Source organism: Oncorhynchus tshawytscha, linkage group LG08 (genome assembly GCF_018296145.1).
Source record: "Oncorhynchus tshawytscha isolate Ot180627B linkage group LG08, Otsh_v2.0, whole genome shotgun sequence".
Lineage (NCBI taxonomy): Eukaryota > Metazoa > Chordata > Actinopteri > Salmoniformes > Salmonidae > Oncorhynchus > Oncorhynchus tshawytscha.
Genome location: NC_056436.1, coordinates 74,384,658 through 74,408,882, shown reverse-complemented (window position 1 = coordinate 74,408,882; position 24,225 = coordinate 74,384,658). Strand labels below are relative to the sequence as shown.

The 24,225-nt window shown below is 42.5% G+C and overlaps 1 protein-coding gene across 1 annotated transcript in view; it reads right to left on the bottom strand.

The window, feature by feature from the left end:
- The window catches only part of LOC112255947 (monocarboxylate transporter 8), a 29,946-nt gene extending 13,148 nt beyond the window's left edge, over positions 1–16,798 (bottom strand). Inside the window, exons 1-2 of the mRNA XM_024428804.2 lie at positions 15,674–16,798; positions 999–1,143 (exon numbers count right to left, since the gene is read on the bottom strand). Of these exons, the coding sequence (XP_024284572.1) occupies positions 999–1,143; positions 15,674–16,184 (656 nt within the window). The 5' untranslated portion in view covers positions 16,185–16,798. The remainder of the gene's footprint in view (positions 1–998; positions 1,144–15,673) is intronic.
- Between the last annotated feature and the right edge of the window lie 7,427 nt (positions 16,799–24,225).

Sequence of the window (24,225 nt, the reverse complement as noted above, 5' to 3'; positions counted from 1 at the left end):
AACTCTTTGTCCTGAATGCCAAGCATCACATCTGGAGGAAACCTGGCTCCATCCCTATGGCAAAGCATGGTGGTGGCAGCATCACGCTGTGGGGATGTTTTTCAGCAGCAGGGACTGGGAGACTAGTCAGGAACACAGGAAAGATGAACGGAGCAAAGTACAGAGAGATCCTTGATAAAAACCTGCTCCAGAGCGCTCAGGGCTGGTGCGAAGGTTCACCTTCCAACAGAACAACGACCCTAAGCACACAGCCAAGTCAATGCAGGAGTGGCATTGGGACAAGTCTCTGAATATCCTTGGGTGGCCCAGCCAGAACCCGGACTTGAACCCGATCAAACATCTCCGGAGAGACCTGAAAATAGCTGTGCAGCAACATTCCCCATCCAATCTGACAGAGCTTGAAAAGATCTGCACAGAAGAATGGGAGAAACTCCCCAAATACAGGTGTGCCAAGCTTGTAGCGTCATACCCAAGAAGACTTGAGGCTGTAATTGCTGCCAAAGGTGCTTCAACAAAGTACTGTGTAAAGGATCTGAATACTTATGTAAATATGATATTGTTTTTTATTTTGTATACATTCTAAAAACCTGTTTTTGCTTTGTCATTATGTGCTATTGTGTATAGATTGATGAGGGGGAAAAAATGTGATTTAATACATTTTAGAATAAGGCTGTAACGTAACAAAATGTGGAAAAAGTCAAGAGGTCTGAATACTTTCCGAATGCACTGTATATCCAATACTTTACATCCTTATAAGTAGTAAGTTAGTGTAAATTTTGGAACAGAGCCTGTGACACCCTAACATGAATGTGGAATGCTCAAGTCACTGAGGGCAGGACGTGTAAATGATGTGCAAAAGGAGTGGCAAAACATACAAGGACAGTTCTAAAGATTGTGGAGGGTTCTAGAAGGGCTCTAGAGTAGATGGGTTGTAATAGTTCTAGAGTAGATGGGTTGTCATAGTAATAAACGGGCTCTAGAAGAGAAGTTTCTGTTACTTTGCGAAGGCGGTGCTGAGGAGTCCGATGAAGGCCACGGTGGCCCCGCCCACAGCTGTCTTCCTGCAGCCGAAGTGATCGGTGAACATGGAGACCACCGGGGAACAGAAGAAGATCATGCCCATCGCCAGGGCCCCCACCCAGGCTGGAGGCAGGGAGGAGAGGGAGGGACAGGTCGGGAAGAGGTAGTGGTGGAGGGAAGGTAGTGAGAGATGGGTTGAGGAAAGCAAAAATTGTTACTATAATCCACAAATGAACAGGATTATTTTCCATATTGATACAGTCAAAATGTAACTTCAAAGCCGTTTCCAAGCAACATGAGAGCTACCCAGATAAGAGGGTCATTAACTACAGTAAGGACAAGGTAGGATGAATCCCTTAATCTGTGTCCTTCAACATGGTACATGTTACAGTACATGTATGTCAACTGATAACGGGTCTGTGGTGTCTGAAGTACATGTCTGCAACCTGTCTATGCACTGCTTGCAACATATTTACAACCAGTGTACAACCTCTGTGCAACCTTTCACAACCAACCTGTTGACAACCTCCAGAAGCCAACGTGTGTGCACTGCAGAAGAACATGTCAACCTCGATTTAAACTGTTAATTTAACTGGTGACCATAGCAGTAAAGTTAATCTATACATACACACACATGCTGTAATTGATATCCTGTATAAAACATGCAGTAGGGTACTCAATGGGGCTCATCAGCATGTAGAAACATGCTGTACCCTCCTCATGTAACCTGAAGAATAACAGCTGATCTAGTAAGATATCAACATGCTGTACTCTCATATAACCTGTAGAATAACAGCTGATCTAGTATAATATTAACATGCTGTACCCTCCTCATATAACCTGAAGAATAACAGCTGATCTAGTATAATATTAGCATGCTGTACCCTCATATAATCTGTAGAATAACAGCTGATCTAGTATAATATTAGCATGCTGTACCCTCATATAATCTGTAGAATAACAGCTGATCTAATATAATATTAGCATGCTGTACCCTCATATAACCTGTAGAATAACAGCTGATCTAGTATAATATTAGCATGCTGTACCCTCCTCATATAACCTGTAGAATAACTGTTGATCTAGTATAATATTAGCATGCTGTACCCTCCTCATATAACCTGTAGAATAACAGCTGATCTAGTATAATATTAGCATGCTGTACCCTCCTCATATAACCTGAAGAATAACAGCTGATCTAGTATAATATTAGCATGCTGAATAGCTGATCTAGTATAATATTAGCATGCTGTACCCTCATATAATCTGTAGAATAACAGCTGATCTAGTATAATATTAGCATGCTGTACCCTCATATAACCTGTAGAATAACAGCTGATCTAGTATAATATTAGCATGCTGTACCCTCATATAACCTGTAGAATAACAGCTGATCTAGTATAATATTAGCATGCTGTACCCTCCTCATATAACCTGTAGAATAACAGCTGATCTAGTATAATATTAGCATGCTGTACCCTCCTCATATAACCTGTAGAATAACAGCTGATCTAGTATAATATTAACATGCTGTACCCTCCTCATATAACCTGAAGAATAACAGCTGATCTAGTATAATATTAGCATGCTGTACCCTCCTCATATAATCTGTAGAATAACAGCTGATCTAGTATAATATTAGCATGCTGTACCCTCATATAATCTGTAGAATAACAGCTGATCTAGTATAATATTAGCATGCTGTACCCTCCATATAACCTGTAGAATAACAGCTGATCTAGTATAATATTAGCATGCTGTATCTCTAGTATAATATAATATAGAATAACAGCTGATCTAGTATAATATTGCATGCTGTACATATAACCTCCTCATATAACCTGTAGAATAACAGCTCTAGTATAATAACCTGTACCCTCCTCATATAAGAATAACAGCTGATCTAGTATAATATTAGCATGCTGTACCCCCCCTGTAGAATAACATATAACCTGTACCCTCCTCATATAACCTGTAGAATAACAGCTGATCTAGTATAATATTAACATGCTGTACCCTCCTCATATAACCTGAAGAATAACAGCTGATCTAGTATAATATTAGCATGCTGTACCCTCCTCATATAATAGAATAAGCTGATCTAGTATAATATTAGCATGCTGTACCCCCTCATATAATCTGTAGAATAACAGCTGATCTAGTATAATATTAGCATGCTGTACCCTCATATAACCTGTAGAATAACAGCTGATCTAGTATAATAATTAGAATAACATGCTGTAGCATGCTGTACCCTCATATAACCTGAAGAATAACAGCTGATCTAGTATAATATTAGCATGCTGTACCCTCCTCATATAATCTGTAGAATAACAGCTGATCTAGTATAATATTAGCATGCTGTACCCTCATAACAGCTGATCTAGTATAATAATCTGTAGAATAACAGCTGATCTAGTATAATATTAGCATGCTGTACCCTCATATAACCTGTAGAATAACAGCTGATCTAGTATAATATTAGCATGCTGTACCCTCCTCATATAACCTGTAGAATAACAGCTGATCTAGTATAATATTAGCATGCTGTACCCTCCTCATATAACCTGTAGAATAACAGCTGATCTAGTATAATATTAACATGCTGTACCCTCCTCATATAACCTGAAGAATAACAGCTGATCTAGTATAATATTAGCATGCTGTACCCTCCTCATATAATCTGTAGAATAACAGCTGATCTAGTATAATATTAGCATGCTGTACCCTCATATAATCTGTAGAATAACAGCTGATCTAGTATAATATTAGCATGCTGTACCCTCCTCATATAACCTGTAGAATAACAGCTGATCTAGTATAATATTAGCATGCTGTACCCTCATATAACCTGTAGAATAACAGCTGATCTAGTATAATATTAGCATGCTGTACCCTCCTCATATAACCTGTAGAATAACAGCTGATCTAGTATAATATTAGCATGCTGTACCCTCCTCATATAACCTGTAGAATAACTGTTGATCTAGTATAATATTAACATGCTGTACCCTCATATAATCTGTAGAATAACAGCTGATCTAGTATAATATTAACATGCTGTATCCTCCTCATATAACCTGTAGAATAACAGCTGATCTAGTATAATATTAGCATGCTGTACCCTCCTCATATAACCTGTAGAATAACAGCTGATCTAGTATAATATTAGCATGCTGTACCCTCCTAATATAACCTGTAGAATAACTGTTGATCTAATATAATATTAGCATGCTGTACCCTCATATAACCTGTAGAATAACAGCTGATCTAGTATAATATTAGCATGCTGTACCCTCCTCATATAACCTGTAGAATAACTGTTGATCTAGTATAATATTAGCATGCTGTACCCTCATATAATCTGTAGAATAACAGCTGATCTAGTATAATATTAACATGCTGTATCCTCCTCATATAACCTGTAGAATAACAGCTGATCTAGTATAATATTAACATGCTGTACCCTCCTTATATAACCTGTAGAATAACAGCTGATCTAGTATAATATTAACATGCTGTATCCTCCTTATATAACCTGTAGAATAACAGCTGATCTAGTATAATATTAGCATGCTGTACCCTCCTCATTATCTGTAGAATAACAGCTGATCTAGTATAATATTAACATGCTGTATCCTCCTCATATAACCTGTAGAATAACAGCTGATCTAGTATAATATTAGCATGCTGTACCCTCATATAACCTGTAGAATAACAGCTGATCTAGTATAATATTAGCATGCTGTACCCTCCTCATTATCTGTAGAATAACAGCTGATCTAGTATAATATTAACATGCTGTACCCTCCTCATATAACCTGTAGAATAACAGCTGATCTAGTATAATATTAGCATGCTGTACCCTCCTCATTATCTGTAGAATAACAGCTGATCTAGTATAATATTAGCATGCTGTACCCTCCTAATATAACCTGTAGAATAACTGTTGATCTAGTATAATATTAGCATGCTGTACCCTCATATAACCTGTAGAATAACAGCTGATCTAGTATAATATTAACATGCTGTATCCTCCTCATATAACCTGTAGAATAACAGCTGATCTAGTATAATATTAGCATGCTGTACCCTCCTCATATAACCTGTAGAATAACAGCTGATCTAGTATAATATTAGCATGCTGTACCCTCATATAATCTGTAGAATAACAGCTGATCTAATATAATATTAGCATGCTGTACCCTCATATAACCTGTAGAATAACAGCTGATCTAGTATAATATTAGCATGCTGTACCCTCCTCATATAACCTGTAGAATAACTGTTGATCTAGTATAATATTAGCATGCTGTACCCTCATATAATCTGTAGAATAACAGCTGATCTAGTATAATATTAACATGCTGTATCCTCCTCATATAACCTGTAGAATAACAGCTGATCTAGTATAATATTAACATGCTGTACCCTCCTTATATAACCTGTAGAATAACAGCTGATCTAGTATAATATTAACATGCTGTATCCTCCTTATATAACCTGTAGAATAACAGCTGATCTAGTATAATATTAGCATGCTGTACCCTCCTCATTATCTGTAGAATAACAGCTGATCTAGTATAATATTAACATGCTGTATCCTCCTCATATAACCTGTAGAATAACAGCTGATCTAGTATAATATTAGCATGCTGTACCCTCATATAACCTGTAGAATAACAGCTGATCTAGTATAATATTAGCATGCTGTACCCTCCTCATTATCTGTAGAATAACAGCTGATCTAGTATAATATTAACATGCTGTACCCTCCTCATATAACCTGTAGAATAACAGCTGATCTAGTATAATATTAGCATGCTGTACCCTCCTCATTATCTGTAGAATAACAGCTGATCTAGTATAATATTAGCATGCTGTACCCTCCTCATATAACCTGTAGAATAACAGCTGATCTAGTATAATATTAACATGCTGTACCCTCCTCATATAATCTGTAGAATAACAGCTGATCTAGTATAATATTAACATGCTGTACCCTCCTCATATAATCTGTAGAATAACAGCTGATCTAGTATAATATTAACATGCTGTACCCTCCTCATATAATCTGTAGAATAACAGCTGATCTAGTATAATATTAGCATGCTGTACCCTCCTCATTATCTGTAGAATAACAGCTGATCTAGTATAATATTAGCATGCTGTACCCTCCTCATATAACCTGTAGAATAACAGCTGATCTAGTATAATATTAACATGCTGTACCCTCCTCATTATCTGTAGAATAACAGCTGATCTAGTATAATATTAACATGCTGTATCCTCCTTATATAACCTGTAGAATAACAGCTGATCTAGTATAATATTAGCATGCTGTACCCTCCTCATTATCTGTAGAATAACAGCTGATCTAGTATAATATTAACATGCTGTATCCTCCTCATATAACCTGTCCTGAATAATAATAACCATGTTTTTTAATTCGACTTTGAGATTCCATTTGTAATACAAACACTAAAATAAATCTATTATTATTACTATTCAGCCATGGATAGAGATTCAGGCATATATGACTATGATAATAACAACATGTTGTACTACTGTGCCCAATGGGGTTAACGTGTTCTGACTACTGCACACAATAAACATTAGAATGTATGGCTGGGAGGACGACAACAGAAGAGAGACCTGTTCATGTGAGAACTGCCCTTGGCAGCCATTTAATGTTTCATCTTCCCCGGCCAAAGCAGTAAGCAAACATGGCAAAATTATATTTGTCAATAAGACAGGCAATATTTTGGACCGCAGTCCAGGTTACAGTAGAATATAGATCAGATGCTAACTTGCTACAATGTAGGAAACATGGAGAACGTAGAGTTGAAGTCAGAAGTTAACATACTCTTAGGTTGGAGTCATTAAAACTCGTTTTTCAACCACTCCACAAGTTTCTTGTTAATTAACAAACTATAGTTCTGGCAAGTCGGTTAGGACATCTACTTTGTGCATGACACAAGTAATTTTTCACAGATTATTTCACGTATAATTCACTGTATCACAACTCCAGTGGGTCAGAAGTTTACATACACTAAGTTGACTGTGCCTTTAAACAGCTTGGAATATTCCAGAAAATTATGTCATGGCTTTAAAAGCTTCTGATGGGCTAATTGACATCATTTGAGTCAATTGGAGGTGTACCTGTGGATGTATTTCAAGGCCTACCTTCAAACTCAGTGCCTCTTTGCTTGACATCATGGGAAAATCTAAGAAATCAGCCAAGAACTCAGAAAAATAATTGTAGACCTCCACGAGTCTGGTTCATCATTGGGAGCAATTTCCAAACTCCTGAAGGTACCACGTTCATCTGTACAAAGAATAAACACCATGGAACCACGCAGCCGTCATACCGCTCAGGAAAGAGATGCATTCGGTCTCCTAGAGATGAACGTACTTTGGTGCGAAAAGTGCAAATCAATCCCAGAACAACAGCAAAGGACCTTGTGAAGATGCTGAAGGAAACAAGTACAAAAGTGTCTATAATCCACAGTAAAAACGAGTCCTATATATCACCATAACTTGAAAGGCCAATCAGCAAGGAAGAAGCCATTGCTCCAAAACAGCTATAAAAAACAGACTACGGTTTGTAACTGTACATGGGTACAAAGATTGTACTTTTTGGAGAAATGTCCTCTTGGCTAATGAAACAAAAATGGAACTGTTTGGTTATAATGACCATCGTTATGTTGGGGGGAAAAAGGGGGAGGCTTGTAAGCTGAAGAACACCATCCCAACCGTGAAGCACAGGGGGGGCAGCATCATGTTGTGGGGGTGCTTTGCTGCAGGGGGGACTGGTGCACTTCACAAAATAGATGGCATCATGAGGGTGGAAAATTATGTGGATATATTGAAGCAACATCTCAAGAGATCAGTCAGGAAGTTAAAGCTTGGTCGCAAATGGGTCTTCCAAATGGACAATGACCCCAAGCATCCTTCCAAAGTTGTGGCAAAATGGCTTAAGGACAACAAAGTCAAGGTATTGGAGTGGCCACCACAAAGCCCTGACCTCAATCCCATAGAAAATGTGTGTGCAGAACTGAAAAAGCATGTGTGAGCAAGGAGGCCTACAAACCTGACTCAGTTACACCAGCTCTGTCAGGAGGAATGGGACAAAATTCACCCAACTTATTGTGGGAAGCTTGTGGAAGGCTACCCGAAACATTTTACCCAAGTTAAACTATTTAAATGCTACGAAATACTAATTGAGTGTATGTAAACTTCTGACCCACTGGGAATGTGATGAAATAAATACATGCTGAAATAAATCATTATCTCTACTATTATTATGACATTTCACATTCTTAAAATAAAGAGGTGATCCTAACTGACCTAAAACAGGGAATTTTTACTACGATTAAATTTCAGGAATTGTGAAAAACTGAGTTTAAATGTAGTTGGCTAAGGTGTATGTACTGTACCAGTAAATCATTGTAGGGTTTTTCTCACTCTCCTTCCCTCCTCTCAGGCCCCAGACTGCATGGTGGTTCCTCAGATGCCAGGGGGAGACTGACCACACTTACTGTATGAGCGCACTATTCTCCCTGTAATCTCCCTAACATGTGAAATCAACAATTTTTCACATTAAGCTCATTAAATTACTTCACCAATCACTGCGGATAGAGCAGGCAAGATAGTTGTTTACATACATGATGGACAAACAAGTGGGGAGAGAGCAAGAAAGGGTTGAGGAAGAGGCTTGAAGTGCTGGGAATCTTGTTATGACCTGCATCATCAGAAATAGGTCCACAGAATTACAACGTCAGCACAGTAGCCTACAGTACCGTCAGTACAGCAGCCTACGGTACCGTCAGTACAGCAGCCTACGGTACCGTCAGTACAGTAGTCCACGGTACCATCAGTACAGTAGTCTACGGTAACGTCAGTATGGTAACGTCAATACAGTAGCCTACGGTACCGTCAGTACAGCAGCCTACGGTACCGTCAGTACAGTAGCCTACGGTACCGTCAGTACAGCAGCCTACGGTACCGTCAGTACAGCAGCCTACGGTACCGTCAGTACAGCAGCCTACGGTACCGTCAGTACAGTAGTCTACGGTACCGTCAGTACAGTAGTCTACGGTACCATCAGTACAGTAGTCCACGGTACCATCAGTACAGTAGTCTACGGTAACGCCTACGGTACCGTCAGTACAGTAGTCTACGGTACCATCAGTACAGCAGCCTAGGGTAACGTCAGTATGGTAACGTCAATACAGTAGCCTATGGTAACGTCAGTAAGGTAGAGTCAATATGGTAACGTAACCTAAGGTAATTTCAGTACAGTAGCCTACGGTACCGTCAGTATGGTAACTTCAGTACAGCAGCCTAGGGTAACTTCAGTACAGCAGTCTACGGTAACTTCAGTACAGCAGCCTAGGGTAACTTCAGTACAGCAGCCTAGGGTAACTTCAGTACAGCAGCCTAGGGTAACTTCAGTACAGCAGCCTAGGGTAACTTCAGTACAGCAGCCTAGGGTAACTTCAGTACAGCAGCCTAGGGTAACTTCAGTACAGCAGCCTAGGGTAACTTCAGTACAGCAGCCTAGGGTAACTTCAGTACAGCAGCCTAGGGTAACTTCAGTACAGCAGCCTAGGGTAACTTCAGTACAGCAGCCTACGGCAACGCCAGTACAGCAGCCTACCATAACGTCAGTACAGTAGTCTATGGTACCATCAGTACTGCAGCCTACGGTACCATCAGTACAGCAGCCTACCATAACGTCAGTACAGTAGTCTATGGTACCATCAGTACAGCAGCCTACGGTACAGTCAGTACAGTAGTCTACGGTACCATCAGTACAGCAGCCTAGGGTAACGTCAGTATGGTAACGTCAATACAGTAGCCTACGGTACCGTCAGTACAGTAGCCTATGGTAACATCAGTATGGTAACTTCAGTACAGTAGCCTATGGTAACGTCAGTAAGGTAGAGTCAATATGGTAACGTAGCCTAAGGTCATTTCAGTACAGTAGCCTACGGTACCGTCAGTATGGTAATGTCAGTACAGTAGCCTACGGTATCGTCAGTATGGTAATGTCAGTACAGTAGCCTACGGTACCGTCAGTACAGTAGCCTAAGGTACCGTCAGTACAGTAGCCTAAGGTACCGTCAGTATGGTAATGTCAGTACAGTAGCCTACGGTACCGTCAGTATGGTAATGTCAGTACAGTAGCCTACGGTACCGTCAGTACAGTAGTCTATGGTAACGTCAGTACAGTAGCCTACGGTACCGTCAGTATGGTAATGTCAGTACAGTAGCCTACGGTACCGTCAGTACAGTAGTCTATGGTAACGTCAGTACAGTAGACAATGGTAATGTCAGTATGGTAACATCAGTAAAGTAGACTATGGTGATGTCAGTATGGTAACATCAGTACAGTAGACTATGGTAATGTCAGTATGGTAACATCAGTACAGTAGGCTATGGTAGGTCAGAATGGTAATGTCAGTATAGTAGACAATGGTAACGTCAGTATGGGAACGGTAGTACAGTAGCCTATGGTAATGTCAGTATGGGAACGTTAGTACAGTAGCCTATGGTAACGTCAGTATGGGAACGTTAGTAAAGTAGCCTATGGTAACGTCAGTACGGTAGCCTACGGTACTGTCAGCACAGTACCCTATGGTAACGTCAGTATGGTAATGTCAGTACAGTAGTCTACAGTAACATCAGTACAGTAGACTATGGTAACGTCAGTATGGTAACATCAGTACAGTAGCCTACAGTAACATCAGTACAGTAGCCTACGGTAACGTCAGTACAGTAGCCTATGGTAACGTCAATATGGTAACATCAGTATGGTAACGTCAGTACAGTAGCCTACAGTAACATCAGTACAGTAGACTATGGTAACGTCAGTACAGTAGTCTACAGTAACATCAGTACAGTAGCCTACGGTAACGTCAGTACAGTAGCCTACAGTAACATCAGTACAGTAGACTATGGTAACGTCAGTACAGTAGCCTACAGTAACATCAGTACAGTAGACTATGGTAACGTCAGTACAGTAGCCTACAGTAACATCAGTACAGTAGACTGTTAACATCAGTACAGTAGACTATGGTAACGTCAGTACAGTAGCCTACAGTAACATCAGTACAGTAGACTATGGTAACGTCAGTACAGTAGCCTACAGTAACATCAGTACAGTAGACTGTTAACATCAGTACAGTAGACTATGGTAACGTCAGTATGGTAACGTCAGTACAGTAGCCTACAGTAACATCAGTACAGTAGACTATGGTAACGTCAGTACAGTATCCTACAGTAACATCAGTACAGTAGCCTATGGTAACGTCAGTATGGTAATGTCAGTACAGTAGCCTACAGTAACATCAGTACAGTAGCCTATGGTAACGTCAGTACAGTAGCCTACAGTAACATCAGTACAGTAGACTGTTAACATCAGTACAGTAGCCTATGGTAACATCAGTATGGTAACGTCAGTACAGTAGCCTACAGTAACATCAGTACAGTAGCCTATGGTAACGTCAGTATGGTAACGTCAGTACAGTAGCCTACAGTAACATCAGTACAGTAGCCTATGGTAACGTCAGTATGGTAACGTCAGTACAGTAGCCTACAGTAACATCAGTACAGTAGCCTATGGTAACGTCAGTATGGTAACGTCAGTACAGTAGCCTACGGTAACATCAGTACAGTAGCCTATGGTAACGTCAGTACAGTAGCCTACAGTAACATCAGTACAGTAGACTATGGTAACGTCAGTATGGTAATGTCAGTACAGTAGCCTACGGTGACATCAGTACAGTAGCCTACGGTAACATCAGTACAGTAGCCTACGGTAACATCAGTACAGTAGCCTATGGTAAAGTCAGTACAGTAGCCTACAGTAACATCAGTACAGTAGACTATGGTAATGTCAGTATGGTAACGTCAGTACAGTAGCTTACAGTAACATCAGTACAGTAGACTATGGTAACGTCAGTACAGTAGCCTATGGTAACATCAATATGGTAATGTCAGTATGGTAACGTCAGTATGGTAACATCAGTATGGGAATGTCAGTACAGTAGCCTACGGTAACGTCAGTACAGTTGCCTATGTTAACGTCAGTATGGTAATGTCAGTATGGTAACGCGTCAGTACAGTAGCCTACAGTAACATCAGTACAGTAGCCTATGGTAACGTCAGTATGGTAACGTCAGTACAGTAGCCTACAGTAACATCAGTACAGTAGCCTATGGTAACGTCAGTATGGTAACGTCAGTACAGTAGCCTACAGTAACATCAGTACAGTAGCCTATGGTAACGTCAGTATGGTAACGTCAGTACAGTAGCCTACGGTAACATCAGTACAGTAGCCTATGGTAACGTCAGTACAGTAGTCTACAGTAACATCAGTACAGTAGACTATGGTAACGTCAGTATGGTAATGTCAGTACAGTAGCCTACGGTGACATCAGTACAGTAGCCTACGGTAACATCAGTACAGTAGCCTACAGTAACATCAGTACAGTAGCCTATGGTAAAGTCAGTACAGTAGCCTACAGTAACATCAGTACAGTAGACTATGGTAATGTCAGTATGGTAACGTCAGTACAGTAGCTTACAGTAACATCAGTACAGTAGACTATGGTAACGTCAGTACAGTAGCCTATGGTAACATCAATATGGTAATGTCAGTATGGTAACGTCAGTATGGTAATGTCAGTATGGTAACGTCAGTACAGTAGCCTACAGTAACATCAGTACAGTAGCCTATGGTAACGTCAGTATGGTAACGTCAGTACAGTAGCCTACAGTAACATCAGTACAGTAGCCTATGGTAACGTCAGTATGGTAACGTCAGTACAGTAGCCTACAGTAACATCAGTACAGTAGCCTATGGTAACGTCAGTATGGTAACGTCAGTACAGTAGCCTACGGTAACATCAGTACAGTAGCCTATGGTAACGTCAGTACAGTAGCCTACAGTAACATCAGTACAGTAGACTATGGTAACGTCAGTATGGTAATGTCAGTACAGTAGCCTACGGTGACATCAGTACAGTAGCCTACGGTAACATCAGTACAGTAGCCTACGGTAACATCAGTACAGTAGCCTATGGTAAAGTCAGTACAGTAGCCTACAGTAACATCAGTACAGTAGACTATGGTAATGTCAGTATGGTAACGTCAGTACAGTAGCTTACAGTAACATCAGTACAGTAGACTATGGTAACGTCAGTACAGTAGCCTATGGTAACATCAATATGGTAATGTCAGTATGGTAACGTCAGTATGGTAACATCAGTATGGGAATGTCAGTACAGTAGCCTACGGTAACGTCAGTACAGTTGCCTATGTTAACGTCAGTATGGTAATGTCAGTATGGTAACGTCAGTACAGTAGCCTACAGTAACGTCAGTACAGTAGCCTATGGTAATGTCAGTATGGGATTGTCAGTACAATAGCCTATGGTAACGTCAGTACAATAGCCTATTATAATGTCAGTACAGTAGCCTATGGTATTGTCAGTAAAGTCCACGGCTACTAGGAGCACCACCTCTGGGTGAGTGTTTTCTTGTTTGCTTATGGCGGAATACAGCTCATTGAGTGCAGTCTTAGTGCTAGCCTCAGTCTGTGGTTGTATGTAGACAGCTATGAAAAATACAGATGAAAACTCTAGGTAGATAGTGTGGTCTACAGCTTATCATGAGATACCTCAGGCAAAACCTCGAGACTTCCTTAGATATTGTGCACAAGCTGTTATTTACAACAATACATAGTCCGCCGCCCCTTGTCTTACCAGACGCCGCTGTTATATCCTGCCGATACAGTATATAACCAACTGTATGTTGATAATGTCGTCGTTCAGCCACGAGTCCGTGAAGCATAAGATATTACAGTTTTGAATGTCCCTTCGGTCATCGATTTTATTTTCCAAAGATTTTCTAGCAGAATGGAAGGCAGTGGGGGTTTATTTGATCGCCTATGAATTCTCAGAAGGCAGCCCGCCCTCCTGCCTCTTTTTCTCAGCCTTCTCTTCACCCAAATGATGGGGCTCTGGGCCTGTTCCCGGGAAAGCAGTATGTCATTCACGTCGGGCTTGTCGGACTCGTTAAAGGAAAAAATTGATTCTTCCAGATCGTGGAGAGTAATCGCAGTTCTGATGTCCAGAGGTTATTTTCGGTCATAAGAGACGGTCGCAGCAACATTATGTACAAAATAAGTTTAAAAAAATAAGATACAAACAATGCAAAGAACCCAACAAAAACACACAATTGGATAGGAACACGTAAAACATCAGCCTTCTTCTCCAGCGCCATCTTGGCAATGGGCATTGATTTCACAGAGTTCGCATCAATGTAAATTGCTTAGGGATCTGACTGCAGCTCACTAATCTAATCCCTTTTGATATGATAACAGTGGACACCTTTTTGAAGATTAGAAATCAGGATCCTGGATGGACCCAAACATTAAAAAGTTTTAACAAAGGAAAAAATGAGAGGGAGAGGTCTTGACAATCGTCATCCGATTACACAGGGGTTGTTGTTTTGGCAACGAGGAAAGGACTCTCCAGTGGATAATGACCTAAAAGCTTCAGTTGAAAACCTGCGCATGTGTACACTTCCATTCCAAGAATGTATACAGAGTTAACAATGAACCTAGGCCTACATCAGACCCATTCTGAGAATTGAGAGTGTTAGAGAGAAGACTATTGGATTTCTTTATAGCCACAAACATGTTTCATCCTAACAATTTAAGTGGTTGAGACAACTCAAGGTGTCATGGTGGCTACTAAGCTGTTAAACATGAACTCTAACTGAGCTGCAGCTCAATGATAACTGAGCCGTGGACAGACTATAGCCTCACCTATCCCAAAATGCCTGTCCTTCCTCCCTCCTCACCCATTGTGAATCATTTATAGAAAAACAAACTGCACATCCCTGGTATGCATCAGGGCCTGTATACGCTAAGAGTTGTTCCTCATACTGTAGATCATAATGCATTAGATCACATGGACAGGATGGGAACTGATCCTTGATCAGCATGCCTACTCTGAGATGCTTTGTGAGTACATACGGCCCTGGTGTAGTGAGGCAAAAGAGCTGTATGTGTGTGTTATGGGAAAAAAGCCTATTAAGTCCTAAACAGGTTCGAGGTGAAGATTGAGGACACAATACAACAGGGGGCTTTGGTAAAACTGACAGGCAACCAGACGGCTTCTTTTAGTGACACACACTTGCGACTTTGTCACGTGGAAAATACATTAACAATATGAGGAGAACATAAGGACAACAACATGAGAGCGGTATGTTATCCAGCGGTATGACAGAATTAGAGCCGTGATCAGAAAGTTAATGCAAAGAAACTCTGGTGCTATATGGCCTAGGTATAGTCTATATATTAACTTGAAGTCGTCAAACAGATGATAATGATGATGAGACTGAAGTAGTCGCCTAAATTCTCATCACAGCAAAGATGGCTTGAGGGTAGAAGCTGCAAAGATGGATATGATCAATAATGACATTTTTCATTTTATGTTTTACTTCAATATCGTCTAGAGACAATTCTGAGCATTCTTCTGGTTCTGGCTGTTTATTTGACCATTCTCGATCATCTTCAACAGTAAGTCACCATCAGTAGGCTCATTTTAACAGGTGCAACCGTCACAGGACAGACTCACCTACTTTAAACTGCGACGTTTTGTCATTGGGGTCTGCGTGGTCTTCCACCAGCATCATGTGGAGGATACCGAAGGAGTTCTGTATCCCGAAAATGGATCCATTACACCAGGTAGCAGCGAAAACAACTAACCAGCCGAACCCGCCCTCGGGTGGGAGGAACCCGGGGCTCTGCCCTGGTGCCGAGGACTGAGACTGGGAATTCGGGGACACACTGGGTTTACTATCGAGACATCCAGCCTCTATTAGCTGGATAGTGCTGTCCTCATGTGGGATCTTGCATTCGCCATCTCCCAGGTCCTGTCCCTGGTCCTCCTGTGCTTGCTGATTCTCCTGGTCTTGGGGAGAGCCACCGTTGTGCGCCATTTCAGAGTCTGCAGTAGCCTCATCACAGTGTTCGGTCGGCGGCTCGCTGCTCAACGCTTCCTCCTCCGTCTGATTGTCTCCTCCTATCCCGTTGATCCCCCCCTCATCCTGTCCAGTATAGGGGTTACTGTTGTGTTCTGGCTGCATCGCTCATGCATCAGATAGCGACAGTAGCCTACTGATTGACAAGGATTGTCTATAAGAAAAACGAAGTCGGTTTCTTTCTGCTCTGCTCTTCCAAGAATAGTAGACAAAGTGAAGTCACTGCACCAATGGCAGTATCCGAACTATCGCTAAACAATCGATTGTATGGTGAAAGGACAGGCACGTATTATTTATCATGGTATCAGATGTCCCCGTAGCCTATTTCTAGGGGAAATGATGACGCCAGAAAAGATTTAACTTTTGCTTTCCTGCTCCGTGCAAAATGTAAATCAACCTATGAAAACGTCTGCTGCTCGCCAATCTCGTGCTCCCGCTGTACGGAGTCTCTACACTCTGCATCGTGTAGCCTAATCTGTAAATAAATGAGTTTCGGCTCCTCCTCTTTCGTTTGTTTAATTTTACATTGGAATATGTGGATCTATCGGCCGGGGGCTTTCAGGATCACCGTGTCAACACAGAAAGCAACCTTCATTCAACAAATTTGCCCCCGCCTCCACGACCTCGTCACCAATGGCCGAGCTCAAATGGGTTTAACATTCCTGCAGTGTGAGATTACGAAAATACTCGAATGTCGCCCCCACGCATTCTGCTGTCTCTGACAAACACTACTCGAACTGCTTTGGAAAGCGCAGCCGCAGCTCAGTGAATGACGTTGATGGAGTGAGTGTCAATGTAACAATTTCTCGGCGCAACTTTGTATCCGGTGTATAGCAGCTGATTTAATTTCACTACGACATGATACAGCCTTCTATTTTATCAGCAAATATGCACAGTTTACATCCCATACATCGGCGTTTTAGACCAGGATAAATAGCGTTTAGACGTTATTTACATCTAATGGTGAAGAACTGAGGCTTGAAAAGGAAGCTTCTATATTTGCATTCACACAGGGAGTCCCTGTTAAACTTTTTGGCGTAATGGTTAATGTGTGGGTTTGATATTCGGATTTGGGTTCGAAACCCGGTCGGGTTGTTATCATTGACTCTACCCTTTAAAGGGGGCAATCAGCAGTTGCTATATCAGTTTTTGGACTTCATTTAATTATAAGTACCCAATATTCTTCAACAATATAACTTCAATGCCTAATGAGTTTAGTTCATACCCCACCAGAACGCCAAATATAAGTTTGTTTACACCAGGTAAATGTAAAAAAAAAATATATATATATATATATGAGAGAGAGCCTCAAAACATGGTTAAAATTAAACTATAATTTTGATATCATGGATGGTCAGTCTTTGCATCCACAACTCTATGAATTTAAGAGGTTACATTTCTCCAGCCGGGAGTATGCTTTTCTATTGTTTATTTTTTTATATTCTACCATTATTTAACTAGGCAAGAACAAATTGTTATTTTCAATGACGGCCTAGGAACAACGGGTAAACTATCTGTTCAGGGGCAGAACAACAGGTTTGTACCTTGTCAGCTCGGGGGTTTGAACTTGCAACCTTCCCAGTTACTAGTCCACCTGCTCTAACCACTAGGCTACCCTGCCCTTGCAACCCTAAACTTCCCTAAATTACACATTTTTAGCTACCACTTCGGAGTCCATTGGAGAGGATCAGTTTGAGCAAAATTAGGTATAGAATTACTGGTCTACAAATAGTTTTCCCTGCCAAACAATTGGCTTTGTGCAATTAAGATTAGTAGAGGAAGCCTCCCCACCGAACACTCACACACAACCAGACAATGATGTATTTTCTACCTGCAGCAAACCTAGTGGATAATGGTGAAAACACTGGTATAAAAATAAAACAAATAACCAACCAAAACAACTGGCCCTAGTCATAGACTACAGCTGTGATCGTGTACAACTGGCCCTAGTCATAGACTACAGCTGTGATCGTGTACAACTGTCCCTAATCATTGACCACAGCTGTGATCGTGTACAACTGGCCCTAATCATAGACCACAGCTGTGTTTGTGTACAACTGGCCCTAATCATAGACCACAGCTGTGATTGTGTGCAATAGTTCACTTTCACCACTGGATGGGGCCAATATGCCACAGTTGACACACAGGATGTGTTTAGTTGACAGTGTGGTTAGGATTGATTGACCAATCTCATGTTGGGAGATGGAGAAACCTCTCTTTAGCCAAATTAAGATTCTTGGTTAGCTGTGATTGAATTTATGTAGGCCTAATTAGGTCAATGTCGAGGTAGAAACAAGCTAGTGTCCGACATCCATGGGTCACATTCCTATGGATGTCTTGGAAAACATCTTAAGCCAATACCCAATAACATCCTGTCTTAATTGCTTTTGAAATGAACACCTCACCTGGCCTATCTCAGTGTATAGCTAAGTAGTTATAGCTAAGCACCCCTTGTCCCTCGGGGTCGATACACTGTTGGGTGGCGTTGTTTAATAATCATATATTTCATCATTAGATCACTACATTATAAGATTTATCTCTGTGGGAGCATCATCCCACTCCTTTATGAGGCCTATAAATAAATGATTGAGGAGTTCTGTTTCTAGAACTTTCCCAGCGATTCACACATGTAAGGGCTCAAAGGTCAAGGGGCCCAGGAGAAGGTTGGTCAATGATTTCCTGTTGATTCTGGGATTCTTTAATTCCTCTGAGAGGTGGAGGCGGGTGATCCAGGCTCAAGAACACAGAGGAATGACTGGGACTGGGGGCGGGCGGGTGGTCTCCCAGCAGAGAAAAGACAGACTTTATGTAACCATATGGGGGAATTCTGGAGGCAGACATTTAATTTCATCAAGGCTGAATGATGCAGACTGGAACTGACTGAAAGAAAGAAGGTGAGAAAGAGAGGGTGAGATGGAGAGACACAGAGAGGGTTAGTGGGAGAGAGGGTGAGATGGAGAGACACAGAGAGGGTTAGTGGGAGAGAGGGTGAGATGGAGAGACACAGAGAGGGTTAGTGGGAGAGAGGGTGAGATGGAGAGACACAGAGAGGGTTAGTGGGAGAGAGGGTGAGATGGAGAGACACAGAGAGGGTTAGTGGGAGAGAGGGTGAGATGGAGAGACACAGAGAGGGTTAGTGGGAGAGAGGGTGAGATGGAGAGACACAGAGAGGGTTAGTGGGAGAGAGGGTGAGATGGAGAGACACAGAGGGTGTGTGGGAGAGGGTGAGATGGAGAGACACAGAGAGGGTTAGTGGGAAAGACACAGAGAGGGTGAGATGGAGAGACAGAGAGAGGGTTAGTGAGATGGTGAGACACAGAGAGGGTTAGTGGGAGAGAGGGTGAGATGGAGAGACACAGAGAGGGTTAGTGGGAGAGAGGGTGAGATGGAGAGACACAGAGAGGGTTAGTGGGAGAGAGGGTGAGATGGAGAGACACAGAGAGGGTTAGTGGGAGAGATGGTGAGATGGAGAGACACAGAGAGGGTTAGTGAGAGAGAGGGTGAGATGGAGAGACACAGAGAGGGTTAGTGGGAGAGAGGGTGAGATGGAGAGACACAGAGAGGGTTAGTGGGAGAGAGGGTGAGATGGAGAGACACAGAGAGGGTTAGTGGGAGAGAGGGTGAGATGGAGAGACACAGAGAGGGTTAGTGGGAGAGAGGGTGAGATGGAGAGACACAGAGAGGGTTAGTGGGAGAGATGGTGTGACACAGTGGGTGAGATGGAGAGACACAGAGAGGGTTAGTGGGAGAGAGGGTGAGATGGAGAGACACAGAGAGGGTTAGTGGGAGAGATGGTGAGACACATTGAGGGTGAGATGGAGAGACACAGAGAGGGTTAGTGGGAGAGAGGGTGAGACACAGAGAGGGTGAGATGGAGAGACACAGAGAGGGTGAGACACAGAGAGGGTGAGATGGAGAGACACAGAGAGGGTTAGTGGGAGAGAGGGTGAGACACAGAGAGGGTTAGAGGGAGAGAGGGTGAGATGGAGAGACACAGAGAGGGTGAGATGGAGAGACACAGAGAGGGTGAGACACAGAGAGGGTGAGATGGAGAGACACAGAGAGGGTTAGTGGGAGAGATGGTGAGACACAGAGAGGGTGAGATGGAGAGACACAGAGAGGGTTAGTGGGAGAGATGGTGTGACACAGTGAGGGTGAGATGGAGAGACACAGAGAGGGTTAGTGGGAGAGATGGATGGAGAGACACAGAGAGGGTGAGATGGAGAGACACAGAGAGGGTTAGTGGGAGAGAGGGTGAGATGGAGAGACACAGAGAGGGTTAGTGGGAGAGAGGGTGAGATGGAGAGACACAGAGAGGGTTAGTGGGAGAGAGGGTGAGATGGAGAGACACAGAGAGGGTTAGTGGGAGAGAGGGTGAGATGGAGAGACACAGAGAGGGTTAGTGGGAGAGAGGGTGAGATGGAGAGACACAGAGAGGGTTAGTGGGAGAGAGGGTGAGATGGAGAGACACAGAGAGGGTTAGTGGGAGAGAGGGTGAGATGGAGAGACACAGAGAGGGTTAGTGGGAGAGAGGGTGAGATGGAGAGACACAGAGAGGGTTAGTGGGAGAGAGGGTGAGATGGAGAGACACAGAGAGGGTGCGTGGGAGAGAGGGTGAGATGGAGAGACAGAGAGGGTAAGTGGGAGAGAGGGTGAGATGGAGAGACACAGAGAGGGTACGTGGGAGAGAGGGAGGTTAAGAAAGAGAGGGGGGAGAGGTGCAGGTAATGTAAGTAGTGTTCAGCATGCCTGAACATGCAGCATCCAGCAGGGATGGGGTGGAGCTGGCAGAACCATTATCACACTGTTGTGACTCACATCAAATGATTTACCCTCAGGGTTCTGAAAGCAATACAGTTTGTTCTATAGAATTCAATTAACTGGTTTATTCCCTAGCTGTACTCCATAGCTGATGTCTGTGATCCTGGTGTGGTTCGCATTGGAAGCAAGGTGTCACCCTCATACCTGTAGTCTTTGGCACACGGTGACGCACTCGGCCAGAAAACTTTCAGATAAAACAATATTTTGTGTGAAACACTGTACTCGACATTCTCCTGACGTGACATGCATGGTTTCATCTCAGTGTGTGTGACCAGACAGCAGCTAGCATTGATTGTCCCTGACAGTCTAGACTCCCTCATTGAAATGTAAATGATGAATTATCCACTTAAAAGTCCATTGGCTATTCATCAATGTGAAAACAAATGGAATGAATAGGTGTTTATTGCTTCTAATAATAAAGTGTTCTAGGCCTGCTGCATTAGTAGTACCAGCACTCACATACCCAGTGATCCCTGCCTATAGATATGACATGTCCCATGTTTCCATCTGGTTAGAAACAGACTAAAGTAGCAGTTAACAACAAAACAAAGAAGAGGAAACGCTGAAGGGAATGTGTGTCTGTGTGTGTGGTCAGTGTTCTTCCATTCTTGTCAGAGAGATGTCATGTCAGCATGACTTATGAGCTGTCATGTCAGCAAGACTTATGAGCTGTCATGTCAGCATGATTTATGAGCTGTCATGTTAGCATGACTTAATATTATTTTTTATTTCACCTTTATTTAACCAGGTAGGCTAGTTGCGAACAAGTTCTCATTTACAACAGTGAGCTGGTCAAGATAAAGCAAAGCAGTGCAACACAAACAACAACACAGAGTTACACATGGAGTAAACAAACATACAGTCAATAACACAATATAAAAAGTCTATATACAGTGTGTGCAAATGAGGTAAGATAAGGGAGGTAAGGCAATAAATAGGCCATAGTGGCGGAATAATTACAGTTTAGCAATTAACTTCTTACGCATACGTAGGACAGTAGCGTCCCACCAGGCCAACATCCGGTGATATTGCAGAGCGCGAAATTCAAAAATACTCAATTCAAATATTTTACATTCTTGAAAATATACATGTTATACATAAAAATAAAGCTTAACTTCTTGTTAATACAGCCAAGGTGTCAGATTTCAAAAAGGCTTTACGGCGAAAGCAAACCATGCGATTATCTGAGGCCCTGCATACAAATGCATGACAAATCATATTTCAACCAGGCAGTTGCGACACGGAAGTCAGAAATAGCTATATAATATATGCCTTACCTTTGAGTGATAGATGTGCAGAAGATGAATGTGCAAGTAGAGATACTGGGGTGCAAAGGAGAAAGAAAAAAAACAACTGAATAACAGTATGGGGATGAGGCTGTTGGATGGGCTATTTACAGATGGGATATGTACAGGTGCAGTGATCTGTGAGCTGCTCTGACAACTGGTGCTTAAAGTTAGTGAGGGAGCTTCAGTGATTTTTGCAATTCGTTCCAGTCATTGGCAGCAGAGAACTGGAAGGAAAGGTGGCCAAAGGGGAATTGGCTTTGGGGGTGACCAGTGAAATATACCTGCTGGAGCTCATGCTATGGGTGGGTGCTGCTATGGTGACCAGTGACCTGAGATAAGGTGGGGCTTTACCTAGCAAAGACTTATTGATGACCTGGAGCCAGGGGGTTTGGTGACGAATATGAAGCGAGGGCCAGCCAACGAGAGCATACAGGTCGCAGTGGTGGGTAGTATATGGGGCTTTGGTGACAAAATGGCACTGTGATAGACTGCATCCAATTTGCTGAGTAGAGTGATGGAGGCTATTTTGTAAATGACATCGCTGATGTCAAGGATCGGCAGGATAGTCAGTTTTACGAGGGTATGTTTGGCAGCATGAGTGAAGGATGCTTTGTTGTGAAATAGGAAGCCGATTCTAGATGTAATTTTGGATTGGAGATGCTTAATGTGTGTCTGGAAGGAGAGTCCAGACACCTAAGTATTTGTAGTTGTCCACATATTCTAAGTCAGAACCGTCCAGCGTAGTGATGCTGGACGGGTGGGCAGGTACGTAGAGCGATCGATTGAAGAGCATGCATTTAGTTTTACTTGCATTTAAGAGCAGTTGTAGGCCACGGAAGGAGAGTTGTATGGCATTGAAGCTCATCTGTTGGTTACTTAATACAGTGCCCAAAGAAGGACCAGAAATATACAGAATGGTGTCATCTGTGTAGAGGTGGATCAGAGAATCAATAGCAGCAAGAGCGACATCATTGATGTATACAGAGAAAAGAGTCGGCCCAAGAATTGAACCCTGTGGCACCCCCATAGAGACAGCCAGAGGTCCGAACAACAGGTCCTCGAATTTGACACACTGAACTCTGTCTGAGAAGTGGTTTGTGAACCAGGCGAGGCAGTCATTTGGCAAACCAAGGCTGTTGAGTCTGCCGATAAGAAGGTGGTGAGTCGAAAGCCTTGGCCAGGTCGATGAATACAGCTGCACAGTATTGTCTCTTATCGATGGCTGTTATGATATTATTTAGGACCTTGAGCGTGGCTGAGGTGCACCCATGACCAGCTCGGAAACCAGATTGCATAGCGGAGAAGGTACGGTGGGATTCAAAATGGTCAGTGATCTGTTTGTTAACTTGGCTTTCGAAGCCCTTAGAAAGGCAGGGTAGGATAGATATAGGTCTGTAGCAGTTTGGGTCTGGAGCAGTTTAGGTCCAGAGTGTCTCCCCCTTTGAAGAGGAGGATGACCGTGGCAGCTTTCCAATCTTTCAGGATCTCAGACAATACGAAAGAGAGGTTGAACAGGCTAGTAATAGGGGTTGCAACAATTTCGGGGGATAATGTTAGGAAGAAAGGGTCCAGATTGTCTAGCTCGGCTGATTTGTAGGGGTCCAGATTTTGCAGCTCTTTCAGACCATCAGCTATCTGGATTTGGGTGAAGGAGAAATGGGGGAGGCTTGGACAAGTTGCTGTGGGGAGTGCAGGGCTGTTGACAGGGTAGGGGTGGCCAGGTGGAAAGCGTGGCCAGCCATAGAAAATTACTTATTGAAATTCTCAATTATCGTGGATTTATCAGTGTTGACAGTATTTCCTAGCCTCAGTGCAGTGGGCAGCTGGGAGGAGGTGCTCTTATTCTCCATGGACTTTAGTGTCCCATACATTTTTCGAGTTTGTGCTGCAGGATGCAAATTTCTGTTTGAAAAAGCTAGCCTTTGCTTTCCTACCTGCCTGTGTATATTGGTTCCTAACTTCCCTGAAAAGTTGCATATCGCGGGGGCTATTCGATGCTAATGCAGTATGCCACAGGATGTTTTTGTGCTGGTCAA